General features: G+C 42.8%; 1 protein-coding gene across 2 annotated transcripts in view; it reads right to left on the reverse strand.

The window, feature by feature from the left end:
• The window catches only part of TMEM132D (transmembrane protein 132D), an 818,999-nt gene that overhangs the window by 252,823 nt on the left and 552,246 nt on the right, over positions 1-13,930 (reverse strand). For both annotated transcript variants that reach the window (XM_016924625.4, XM_016924626.4), the window contains one exon: positions 7,474-7,657. In XM_016924625.4, coding sequence (XP_016780114.1) covers positions 7,474-7,657 — 184 coding nt within the window. The remainder of the gene's footprint in view (positions 1-7,473; positions 7,658-13,930) is intronic.

A 13,930-nucleotide genomic window follows, 5' to 3' on the forward strand; every position in this document is an offset into this window, starting at 1 on the left:
CATTAGCATACTCAGCCCCGCACCATGCGACACCCTGCTCTACCTCGGGACTCTGCAGAGAGTTCCCCACCAGCGAGAAGGTCTTCACCACCTGTGGCCTCTTGATCTTGGACTTCTCAGCCTCCATAACTTTAATACATAATTTTCCTTATAAATCGCCCAGTTTCAGGCATTCTGTTGTAAGCAACAGAAAATAGACAAATACACCAAGGATCAAAGAATAAAATGAGACGAGGAAGGACTTAGAGTGCAAATCAAAGGGACATACTGAGCCTATGTCCTCCCAAGCTTCTTGGGTATGGCTCCTACCTAAGATGGCTCCAAACACATGATCTCAGCCAGCAAGAATAACTCAACACTGTCAGAATCCTCCGACTTGCCCGCTGCCCTCACTGCGTGCAAGGAAAACATGGGTGCACAGAGTAGAGGAGTCAACATGGATCCTGTCTGAGCACGAGGATCAAGGAAGACCCTGTGGTGGATGTGGCATGGGAGCTGGGCTCTAATGAGAGAATTCTGAGATGCTTTTCCCCTTTCCATCAGAATCACGTTTGAGAAAAAGCTCAGAATGTGATATTGAATTGCACTTCCTAAAGAGCAATGGCACATTTGATTCTTCACGTTTGTTTAAGAGCTCTGCGGTCTTCCCCAGGATCTTCAGGGCTGGGTTTGGCAGATGCGTCTGTATGTATCCTTATGCCATTGTGAACGCCATGTAACACCATCAGCACCAGGTCCCTGTAGGGCTGGAGTTCTCCTTTGATTTTTTTCAAGGATAATACAGACATTGTCTGTCCTGACCATGTCTCCTGATTAAGTTTTATCTCAAGTTTCAGATCCATTCTAATAACTAAAACTTAGTGGTCATAGCTGAGACCCAAAGCAAAATGAGAAGCTGGTCAAGAGACCCGCCTGGGAGGGCATGTTTTTAAAATCCCACAGGAGAGCAGAGTCATTCACCTCTACTTCCTGCACTTACAACGGTAACCACAAGTATAATATCCAAACAGCCACTACCCAAGAGGAAGAAAAGAGTTTGTTTTATTTTAAAATGAAGAGGACTTGTGACTATGTTTTAAAGGACTAGCTGATAAGGCATTCAAAAATTGATGAAGTATATATCTATCAGTGCCATGACCCCTGAACACTGGTGTAAACTTGAAACACTTGTTTTAGCCAAAACTCAGGAGGCAGTTAGGAGAGAAGGACATTGAAGAACTTTGAGAAATGGAGACCTTTCTCCTTGGAAAGCTGAGTCACTACAAAGGGGACTCCAACTTTTCCAAGACATGCTAACACCAGGCCGGGTGCAACGGCTCATGCCCCTAATCCCAGCATTTTGGGAGGCAGAGGCGGGTGGATTGCTTGAGGCCAGGAGTTCGAGACTAGCCTGGGCAACATGGCAAAACCCCATCTCTACTAAAATATAAAAATTAGCTGGGCTAATATCTGGAGAAGAGTAAACACCAGTCTCCAGATTCAGACACTAACGTGGTTACAGATAAGCACTTGATAAATGAATGCTAATGCACCTTTAATGACCTTTTCCCTCAGAATTTGCCTCCCTAAAAACAAAACCATATTTACTTACAACATAGTAAGGCATGATTTCCTGAACTGAAAAAACAATGTAATAAATCTCATAAAAACCTGCAACTGGATTAAGAAACTAAAAAGTTTCAAGACCCTAGACATTAGGGGGAAAAAAAAGGCAAAATATTGAAGAAGACTTCAAGAAAAAAATACAAAATATTAAAAAAAAATTGTTTCTAAAAAGTAGCTTTCGATGCAAGCACTTGGCGGCATCTCATCCCAGAGCTTTCCTGGAGATGAAATTACACAGCACACAAAGAATGGAGAGGCCACCAGCTTCAGCTCAAGTGGACCTCAGATCCTTGACAACAGCTTGAAGGTGCCACAACTGTGCTCCCTTCCAGCATTATTTTTGAAGACTGTTGATCTACTTACTTAGTTGTGCTATGTGTGAATATTTTAATATTTGAGATTTTATGCCTTTTTTGTCTTGGATATAATTAGAGGGAGATGAGGGATTTCCATTATGGAAAAGATAATGGATTTGACTACATACAAATTACACAAACAGACAGAAGTCTGTGCAAGCCAAAAAAGTCTGACCAGCAAAGTTAGCAAATGGTAAACTAGTAAGAGTACTTGCAATATGTCAGTGGAAAAGTTAGGATCACTAATATATAGAAATAGAAATGTGGTTACCAGTGTCTGGGGAGGAGGGAAGAGGGAGGAGGAATTTGTGTTTAGTAGCTATAGTTTCAGTTTGCAAGATGAAAAAGTTCTGGAGAGCCATTGCACAACAATGAGAAAATACTTAACATTACTAAACTATACACTTACAATGGTTAAGATGGTAGCTTTAATGTTATATGACTTCTACCATAATAAAAAAAGATTTATAACAAAGGTCCAAGAATAAATTGAATTCCCAATGAGAAAAGAAAATGGGCAAAGAACAAATGCTTAACAGGAAATAAACACATCATCTAAGAAGGGCAAATTAAAACAACACTGCGATATAAGTTTTGCTAAATTTTAATATTTCATGTTGGAGGAAGTTGCAGGAAAATGGGTATCACTATGCATAGCAAGTGGAATTTTAAGCTTTCTGGAAGGCAGAAGCTTAAGTGGTTAAGCTTTCTGGAAGGCAGTTTGGCAAACATTATGAAAAAGTAATACAATATTGCATATCCTTTGATTTGAATTTATTTCTAAAAGTTGACCTGAAGGAGTTCATTAAAAATGTGTGCAAAGATTTTTGTACAAAAATATAAACCATAGGTTATTTTATAACAAAAAAGCTCTTAAATTTTAATCTTGTGTGGTAGTGTCATGGAGATATACGGGGAACTTTTTGTTTGGGACTAAAGCTAGGATGCATCTTTTATTCCTGTGTTTTCTTCACACCTATATCCAATGCATTGGGAAATCTTGTCTTCTAAGGTGGAAGCTGCTGCTCCACTGCTATTATCTCAGCCAGGACAGTCCAGGACAGCACCAGACATTTCTCCATGTGCACTCCCTTCTCCCACTGTTGCATGCTTGCAGCTGGGCATCTGGCTCCTGGAATAGCTCACTCTCTCCAGCCTCCCTTGCAGCTAGATCTCAGCACTTGGCAGAGCTCCTAGACTGATGGGGTAGGAGCAGAGGTGGGGTGCTCGGGATGGAGAGGAGCACACTCTCCCCTTTCCCACTTATAAAAAATTATAGGCCAGGTATGGTGGCTCATGCCTGTAATTCCAGCACTTTGGGAAGCCGAGGCAGGTGGATCACCTTAGGTCAGGAGTTCAAGACCAGCCTGGCTAACATGGTGAAACCCCATCTCTACTAAAAACACAAAAATTAGCTGGGCCTGTTGGCAGGCGCCTGTAGTCCCAGCTACTTGAGAGGCTGAGGCAGGAGAATCGCTTGAACCTGGGGGGCAGAGGTTGCAATGAGCTGAGATCACGCCACTGCACTCCAGCCTGGGTGACAGAGTGAAACTCTGTCTCACAAAAACAGAAAATAAATAATGAAAAAAATTTTTAAATTATGTTTGCCTTAACTGCCTCTTAAATAATGTTTGCCAAACTGCCTTCCAGAAAGCTTAACAAATACAAAATTCCACCTGCTTTGTGTAATGATTCCCATTTTCCTGCAACTCCATCAACATGGAATGTTAAAATTTAGAAAATAGCTGCAACGTGGGTATGGTTGTCATTAATTTGGAGCAAGAGGGATTAGGTCAATGTCTCTGGGGTCACTCAAAGCAACAGGATGGAAAGAGGCCACACCCTGGCCTGCTGGAACCACCTTGAGTCCCAGGCTGCTGACATTTAGACAGGGTATCGAGAGCCAAGTAAACGTCAAGCTCTGTAGGTCAGCATTATAAGGTCTTTTTTTTTTCCAGCAGCCAGAATACAGTCCCCTAATGCTCTCTTAACCTCTTGAATTCATTCTCCACGTACAGCCATACTGATCTTCTGAAAACGTAAGTCAGTCCGTGTGGCTCCCCTGCGGACCGCCTCACGGGGCTTCCCACTGCACGTGACAATCCAACTCCTCATGCTGGCTTCTGAGCTCCCCGGAGACTCTGAACTCAACTCACTCACCACCCGCCATCCAGACAGGCTGGCTTTCCTTCTCTTTCTCTTATGTTTCAGGGATGTGTGACATCAATCAATCAATCAATCAATGGATGCATGGATCTAAAATTTCTTTCACATATTTCTCAATAAAGATAGAATGAACAAAAGCAAAGTAATTTAATAACGGCAACCACATCCCCTGCATGACAACACTCTTTTACCAACCAAGTCAAGGTTAAAATAAGGCACCTTGCTCTGGGAAGACTCAGAACCACTATCAATACAAAAGGTAGATCAGACAGCACTCTGGCTCTCCACTTAGTTCGAAAGGAAGCCGCTCAGAGCCCATTGCTAACAACTCAGCCCACCACGTTTCGTTTTGTTTTGTTTTGTTTTTGAGATGAAGTCTTGCTCTATCACCCAGGCTTGCTCTGTCACCTCCGCCTCCTGGGTTCAAGCCATTCTCCTGCCTCAGCCTCCTGAGTAGCTGGGACTACAGGTGTGAGTCACCAGAGCCGGCTAATTTTTGTAGTTTTAGTAGAGACAAGGTTTCACCATGTTGGCCAGGCTGGTCTTGAACTCCTGACCTCAGGTGATCCACCTTTCTTGGCCTCCCAAAGTGCTGGGATTACAGGCATGAGCCACTGCACCCAGCCCCACCAAGTTTTAATCCAATACATTTAATTCACTTCAAGAATCAGTGGGTGCCTACATACTGCCTACCACTCTTCTTATATTGTAAAATATGGGAGCTGTGGATAAGTCCCTTACCTGAAAAAATTTATAACATTATTGCCAGAGTATTGCTTATATTTTAAATTCAGTAGTTAAGTAATCATAATATAGATAACATTTACTGTGTGTTTGCTCTAGGCTGGGCACTCTAATAAATTTTTTTTTTTTTTTTTTTTTTTTGAGGCAGGGTCTCACCCTGTCACACAGGCTGGAGTGCTGTGGTGCGTTCTTGGCTCACTGCAAGCTCTGCCTCCCAAGTTCAAACGATTCTCATGCCTCAGCCTCCCAAGTAGCTAGGATTATCGGCATGTGCCATCACACCTGGCTAAGTTTTGTAGTTTTTTTTTAGTAGAGATGGGGTTTTGCCATGTTGGTCAGGCTGGTCTTGAACTCCTGGCCTCAAGTGATCTGCCCACCTCGGCCTCCCAAAATGCTGGGATTACAGGCATGAGCCACCGCACCTAGTCTAAGTACACTTTAATTACTGTTTTATCCTTACAACGTTATAAGTAGGTATTATCCCTATAACTCCCTCTACAGATGAGGAAATTGAGGCACAATGAAATTAAGTATGGTTGCATGAATAGCTAGTGGAGACCATAATTTGTTATGTTATTCTTTTTCCTGGGAGACTCATAATGACCAACGAAAAATGGAAAACAGGTACTAAGATGAGGGACCTCTTTGAGCCTCAGTTTCCTCAAGTGGAAATAAAGGAGAATTGTCGAAGATGCTGTTCATTGCCTTAGAATACCTTTTATCTTGTTTCCTTGTAACAGAATTTGAGCAACCTTTCATGCTAAAAAAGTAGGTTTCTCAGCCTTCCTTACAATTAGATGTGGCTATATAACTAAGTTTTGGTGAATTGGATGCAACCAGAAACAGTATGTTGGATTCTTGTAAAGTTCTTTTGAAAAGGAAAAGAGACTGGCCGTGTTTGAACTTTGGCCTTTTAAAGTTTTGCTGGTCTGCAGAATATAGATGTGATGGCTGGCATCCCAGCAGCTATCTTGGACCATGAGGTAATCATGAGGATGGAATCCATGCACCTGACTGCTGAAGTAGAAGGTAAGATGGGGCCTGGGTCTCAGATGTCATGGAACACCAAACCAGCCCTAGACCACTAACCTTAGGAACTTCTTTACATGAAAGAAGAAATCTGTACTTAACTCATAATTAGCCAGAGGGTAAGTTAGGGTGCCTGGGCAGGGAGCGCTGTTGCTCTCAGCCAAATGCAATTCCTAATTGGTACACATGTCAAGGGGGTCTCCATTGAGATTTTTGTTTCTAGCTCTACCATTATACATTCTTAGAACATTACATAGGGCTGGGCACGGTGGCTCACATCTGTAATCCCAGTACTTTGGGAGGCTAAGGTGGGTGGATCATGAGGTCAGGAGTTCAAGACAAGCCTGGCCAAGATGGTGCAACCCCGTCTCTACTAAAAATGCAAAAATTAGCCAGGCGTGGTGGTGGGCACCTGTAATCCCAGCTACTGGGGAGGCTGAGACAGGAGAATCAACCCCAGACGGCAAAGGTTGCAGTGAGCCAAGATCGCATCACTGCACTCCAGCCGGAGCAACAGACTGGGACTCCGTCAAAAAAAAAAAAAGAACCTTACATGTAGCATAGCAAGAAAAGGTGCTGTAGGATGGGAAATGTTTCAGAGGTTGTTGAAGGACGGAGAGAGGGCTCTTGTGGGACTGAGGACTCGTATAGGCCATGAGGAACAATGGGGTTTAGAACAGGCAACGGCAGCATCAGGGCCACTTGAGGCAGGAGAAACGCCGAGTGTGGAGTGTAGGAAACAACATGCAGCCGGGCCTGGGCCGAGGGCAGCAGCAGGAGGTGCTCAGTGCTCAGTCTCCTCAGACCAGAGGTGCGGAAAGGAGCAAATTCAAACCACTACTTGCTCGAGACAAACGGCGTTGCCATTCCCAGTGATAGAACCACTAAGAGTCCAAAGCAAAGGGCACGACCGTCTCACGCAAAATAATAACCAAGGAGGCTCAGTGCCTCTCAAATAAAACAGTAAGAGCCCTTGTCAACTACAGTAACCCAAACACCTTTGCATTTCCTAATGAACAACACAGTAACCAGTTCAGTGCCACCGGGCAGCTGTCCAGTTGCCTTGGACTGAAGACCTGATTTCTGGTGTTCTTTCAGCATGACAGAAGAACACTGGTCAATATTTTCTAATTGGTGGTCTGGGGGACCAGGCGGGTGTTTGCCAAATGTCTCAGCACATTTCACTCCTATGCTTGATCTACATGGACTCCAGAGCTGTGTGTGTTCGAGATCCACAGGTGTCTACATCATATGCTACAAACACATCTATCGAGTCGTCAACAATTTTCACACACTAGCAGACCCAAACCTAATACCTGGAGTTTATTTTCTAAATAATACGTTAAGAAAATTGTTTTATATTTGTATAGATATAGATATAGATACACACACACACTCACACACACACACACACACACACAACGATTGGCTATTGGCAGTCAACTTTGTGGTTTCGTTTCTCACTGTCCTGGTTCTTGGCTCCCCCACTTTTCCCCACCCAGCCTGGGTCACAGTGCGGCGCCTTCCCCTCCCCCGAGTTCAGTTCTAACAGCCCAGGGCGGGGCTTGCTTACCATAGCCAGCGGCACAACTCCAATCAGGTCCTTTGGGCTCACATAGATCTTGGACACTCCCAAGTCAGACGTGATCTCTCCGGGGTACTCGACCTGCCACGTGACCAGCTGTGTGGCTGGCAGGTCACCGGGCTCTTCCACCTCCACATCGATCTGCATGACCTCGTAGGAGGCGCCATCCGCACTGGAGAGAAGACACAGAGGAGAACAGCTTTCAGGGACTGATGAGGCATAGCACGCTTGGCAGAGAGTGGGCGGCCCTTGGCCATTTCTCTATGTACCTCCACATGGAACCAAGCGCACACATCTCTGCAAAGAGCATTCAGAGATGCCATTCCAAAATGAACAAAGGAGCTTTAATATGCTCTGCAGCATTAGCCTGGGCTTAGATACTGTCACTCCAGGTTCCAAAGTCCTTCTGTTTGTGGGCTGCTCAGCTGCCGCAGAGCAGGTATTTGTGGATAATTATGGGAAATAGTGATTGCATTTCTTAAACACTTCCTTTCCCATTCTCCATTTAGGAGAACACTTTTCCTCACTCTCACAAATTTCTAGGCAACTTCCATTGGATTTTCCAAAGCCACAGCCAGACTGAGTTGGTTGCACAGAATTTTAAGGATGTCTGAGGGTGACACAGTTGTGTTATTGGCAGTGGTAAGACAGAATTGCAGAGAAACAGGCAGCGTGTGCATAACAAACCAGGGTCAAGGGGGTCGCTGTGATGAGCATGGAGAAGTCACCAGATATTACGTGGAGATGGGAGTCATTGCGACAAAGACTGGTTTCTAGACACTCAATTTTCCTATGAGCATACATCCAGAAACAAATCCACCTAGGACTTTCTGGATTATTTTTACAGCTATTTAAGTAATTAATTAGCTGCCTGCCTCATCATAGTGATTTTTGGTATGATGTCTGCTCTTCTACGTGACAGGTAGAAAAATGTAGATTTGGTGCCTGCCTCTGCCTGAAAAGGAAGTGAGCAGGGTGTAGGTGAGAATGAACAGAGGAATCCGCTGAGAGAGGTGCTTTTTAAAGCCTCAGTGGCCAAACAACGTCTACGTGTCAGATCTATTTCTAAAAGATTTGAATTTTACACCTTTGAGAAATGATCACTGAACTCTGACATGTAGGAGAATAAGGTTTGTTCTTTTATATGTGACAAAGCTATTGACATTTTTATCCCACCGTCAATCTCACCCAAGTTTACCAGTAAGAAGCTCAGAGATAAACGGTGGGGCTTCCAGGGAGCCTCGTTCTCAATAGGAGGGATGAGACGGAAAACTAGAAGATCAGGGGAGATTCTAATGAACAGAGAAGGAGGGAGAGAGAGAGACAGACAGAGAGAGAGAAAGGAGAAGGGAGGGAAAAATGGAAGGAGAGAGAGAAGTAGAAAGAAAGGAAAGATAAAAGCGATCACTTGAAGTCAGGAGTTTGAGACCAGCTTGGCCAACAGGGCAAAACTCTATCTCTACTAATAATACAAAAATTAGCTGGGCGTGGTGGCATGTGCCTATAATCCCAGCTAGATGGGAGGCTGAGGCATGAGAATTGAACCTGGGAGGCAGAGGTTGCAGTGAGCTGGGATCACACCAGTGCATTCCAGCCTGGGTGACAAAACGAAAATATGTCTCAAAAAGAAAAAAAAAGGAAAAGAAAAAGAAAGATAGAAGAGGAGGAAGGGGAGGAGGAAAAGAAAGAGGAGGGGAAGGAGGGGGCCAGAGAAATGAGATGACTAGAACTGCCAAAAGAAAGAACCCCAACTGCAGAGGTCAGCCTTCCGCTTAAGCAGCCATCTCTTCCATGGAACGGGGTAGCTGCAATGGGCTGTGAGTAATGAAGGGGAAAAGACGACAGCTGGTTTTTGAATCCTACAAAATGCACTCCCTCTTGGCTCTTGAAAGAAAGTTGTTTAATTCTTTGAGAAGCAGCTGCTGTGATAAAAAATCCCCTAGGCCACGGTGGGCTTTTTTCTCCCATACCTTTCTTTACATAAGAAAAGGATGCCACTGTCTCTTTGAAGCCCCTGACTGGCATTTCTAATCACAGCTAGAGGGAACTTGGAATTAAGATGCTAGAATGCACCTTTGTTTTTGTATTCGAACTCGACAAGAATTTTGGTATGACTTTCCCACTGATGAAATGGGATAATCTCCGTCTTGTCTGTGGGCCTCGCGTTCTGTTTTTAATCGCAAAGAAAGGAATTTATAGAACAGAATTAGCATTACTTGTGTTTGAGCCGTGTGAACACCTGCATAAGTGTAGCTCATTGTACACAATAACTGCCCATATGTGCACATCACATTCTACCCCTATTTCCTTCCAGATTCCTTGACCTCAAATAAAAACCAACAATCCTTGCCCGCAGTAGAACACTGGATGCCTCCCACCCCACAGCCCCATACTTCTGTTTTTAGAGTTTGTTTTATCAGGACAACCTTATACATCTCTGCATATATGTAAGTTCTTGCCATCCTAGAAGACACCTATAATACCATTCAATAAATAGAAGGTAATAAGTGCTCCCTTTACTTCATCTAATTTTACTCTTCCTGTAACCTTACGTGATTGTCTATACATTTCGATTTTCCCCTTTTCTTTAGATCCCTTTCCCAGCCAAGATGTAAAAGCAAAAAGGTCTTTTTCCAGCCAACTGCCCTCTCTATGAAGTGGTGATGAAAATATTCTATGTTGGGAATTCTTTTTCTTTTTTTTTTTTATTATACTTTAAGTTTTAGGGTACATGTGCACAACGTACAGGTTTGTTACATATGTATACATGTGCCATGTTGGTGTGCTGCACCCATTAACTTGTCATTTACATTAGGTATATCTCCTAATGCTATCCCTCCCCCCTCCCCCCACCCCACAATAGGCCCCGGTGTGTGATGTTCCCCTTCCTGTGTCCATGTGTTCTCATTGTTCAGTTCCCACCTATGAGTGAGAACATGCAGTGTTTGGTTTTTTGTCCTTGCAATAGTTTGCTGAGAATGCTGGTTTCCAGCTTCATCCATGTCCCTGCAAAGGACATGAACTCATCATTTTTTATGGCTGCATAGTATTCCATGGTGTATATGTGCCACATTTTCTTAATCCAGTCTATCATTGTTGGACATTTGGGTTGGTTCCATTACTGGGTATATACCCAAAGGATTATAAAACATGCTGCTATAAAGACACATGCACACGTATGTTTATTGTGGCACTATTCACAATAGCAAAGACTAAGCTGGGAATTCTCAATCCAGGACTATACCAACCTTCAGGAAGGTTGTACCTTGAACTTGTGGGGAAAACGTTGTATGTACGTGATTTTCTGGAAAGATTCCCTAGCTTGCATGAGTTCCCCAATAGTTCATCTACAGTACGGTTATGGACCGAGTTCCCGACAATTTCCTTTATAAATTCTGCACATGGTGATCTCGTTGGAATATCTCATCACGTGTATCTTAGTGTGACAGTGGGAATTTGAATTTTAATGCCCCTTTGTAAATATTTAGCACTTAACAGCTTCCCGAACTCTTGCGTAGTAGGCAATATTTATCACTTCTTCATGTTTTACTCTAAAGACAAGGACTGTGCCTTTGCAGTTTGTGTGTCTGACAGATGGTACATGTCCTGAAAATGGTGGTCATATTTATCTTGTTGCATTTTGTGCTTATAATAGAGAGTAATTCCTGATATTCATCAGAAGGGAATCTGATGTATTGTAGGAGATAAATACAGTTGGTTAAAGAGAAGTTTATAAAACATATCTGGTTAAAGCAGTGATTTTTCCACCTCCCATGCATTCAAATTGCCTGGAGGAACTTTACAAATAAAGCAATGTCCAGGCATCATCCTTACAGATTTCTGATTGTTCCTGAGTGGAGCCAGGGTCAAAGGTGTTCAAACCAGAGTGACTCCATCCTGAATGAGGGCTGGAAAATGAGGCTGGCCCTTGCTGGGCAGCATTCCCAGAAAGTTAGGCATTCCTAGCCTCTAGATGTTTACAGTTAAGGGAACAAATTAATAATGTTTACTAAACAGACCCAGACTTGGGAGTGTCCAGACATCCCAATAGCTAGAGAAAAAAGACATTCCTGAAGTTGCTTATCAGCTTGAGGAGATTTTGGGCTGAGACAATGGGCAGGATACAAAATCAATGTACAAAAATCACAAGCATTCTTGTATACCAATAACAGACAAACAGAGAGCCAAATCATGAGTGAACTCCCATTCACAATTGCTTCAAAGAGAATAAAATACCTAGGAATCCAACTTACAAGGGATGTGAAGGACCTCTTCAAGGAGAACTACAAACCACTGCTCAATGAAATAAAAGAGGATACAAACAAATGGAAGAACATTCCATGCTCATGGGTAGGAAGAATCAATATCATGAAAATGGCCATACTGCCCAAGGTCATTTATAGATTCAATGCCATCCCCATCAAGCTACCAATGACTTTCTTCACAGAATTGGAAAAAAACTACTTTAAAGTTCATATGGAACCAAAAAAGGGCCTGCATCGCCAAGTCAATCCTAAGCCAAAAGAACAAAGCTGGAGGCATCATGATACCTGACTTCTAACTATATTACAAGGCTACAGTAATCAAAACAGCATGGTACTTGTACCAAAACAGAGATATAGACCAATGGAACGAACAGAGCCCTCAGAAATAATGCTGCATATCTACAACTATCTGATCTTTGACAAACCTGATAAAAACAAGCAATGGGGAAAGGATTCCCTATTTAATAAATGGTGCTGGGAAAACTGGCTAGCCATATGTAGAAAGCTGAAACTGGATCCCTTCCTTACACCTTATACAAAAATTAATTCAAGATGGATTAAAGACTTACATGTTAGACCTAAAACCATAAAAACCCTAGAAGAAAACCTAGGCAATACCATTCAGGACATAGGCATGGGCAAGGACTTCATGTCTAAAACACCAAAAGCAATGGCAACAAAAGCCAAAATTGACAAATGGGATCTAATTAAACTCAAGAGCTTCTGCACAGCAAAAGAAGCTACCATCAGAGTGAACAGGCAACCTACAGAATGGGAGAAAATTTTCACAACCTACTCATCTGACAAAGGGCTAATATCCAGAATCTACAATGAACTCAAACAAATTTACAAGAAAAAAACAAACAACCCCATCAAAAAGTGGGCGAAGGATATGAACAGACACTTCTCAAAAGAAGACATTTATGCAGCCAAAAAACACATGAAAAAATGCTCATCATCACTGGCCATCAGAGAAATGCAAATCAAAACCACAATGAGATACCATCTCACACCAGTTAGAATGGCGATCATTAAAAAGTCAGGAAACAACAGGTGCTGGAGAGGATGTGGAGAAATAGGAACACTTTTACACTGTTGGTGGGACTGTAAACTAGTTCAACCATTGTGGAAGACAGTGTGGCGACTCCTCAGGGATCTAGAACTAGAAACACCATTTGACCCAGCCATCCCATTACTGGGTATATACCCAAAGGATTGTAAATCATGCTGCTATAAAGACACATGCACATGTATGTTTATTGCGGCACTATTCACAATAGCAAAGACTTGGAACCAACCGAAATGTCCAACAATGATAGACTGGATTAAGAAAATGTGGCACATATACAGCATGGAATACTACGCAGCCATAAAAAATGATGAGTTCATGTCCTTTGTAGGGACATGGATAAAGCTGGAAACCATCATTCTCAGCAAACTATCGCAAGGACAGAAAAACAACCACCGCATGTTCTCAGTCATAGGTGGGAACTGAACAATGAGAACACATGGACAGAGGAAGAGGAACATCACACACTGGGGACTATTGTGGGGTGGGGGGATGGGAGAGGGATAGCATTAGGAGATATACCTAATGTAAATGATGAGTTAATAGGTGCAGCACACCAACATGGCACATGTATACATATGTAACAAACCTGTACGTTGTGCACATGTACCCTAAAACTTAAAGTATAATAATAATAAAATTTAAAAAAAGACATTCCTAATTTTGTTTTACAGATAATAATGTTGCCGGGCGTGGTGGCTCATGCCTGTAATCCCAGCACTTTGGGAGGCTGAGGTGGATGGATCACTTGAGGGCAGGAGTTCAAGACCAGCCTGGCCAACATGGTGAAGCCTCATCTCTTAAAAAAAAAAAACAAAAAAACAAAAAAAAAAACAAATGAGCCGGGCATGGTGGCATATGCCTGTAATCCCAGGGGAGGCTGAGGCAGGAGAATTGCTTGAACACAGGAGGCAGAGGTTGCAGTGAACTGAGATCGTGATCCTGCCACTGCACTCCAGCCTGGATGAGAGAGCGAGGCCCTGTCTCAAAAAAATGAAGAAAGATAATAATATTGATTCTTGCAAAACATAGTAATTAAGAAAACTAATCCTTTGTCACAAACCCTTGTAGCAGAACACATTTCTCCATATATACAAGCATTGTTCCTAGG

This window comes from Pan troglodytes, chromosome 10 (assembly GCF_028858775.2).
Source record: "Pan troglodytes isolate AG18354 chromosome 10, NHGRI_mPanTro3-v2.0_pri, whole genome shotgun sequence".
In the NCBI taxonomy this organism is placed as follows: domain Eukaryota; kingdom Metazoa; phylum Chordata; class Mammalia; order Primates; family Hominidae; genus Pan; species Pan troglodytes.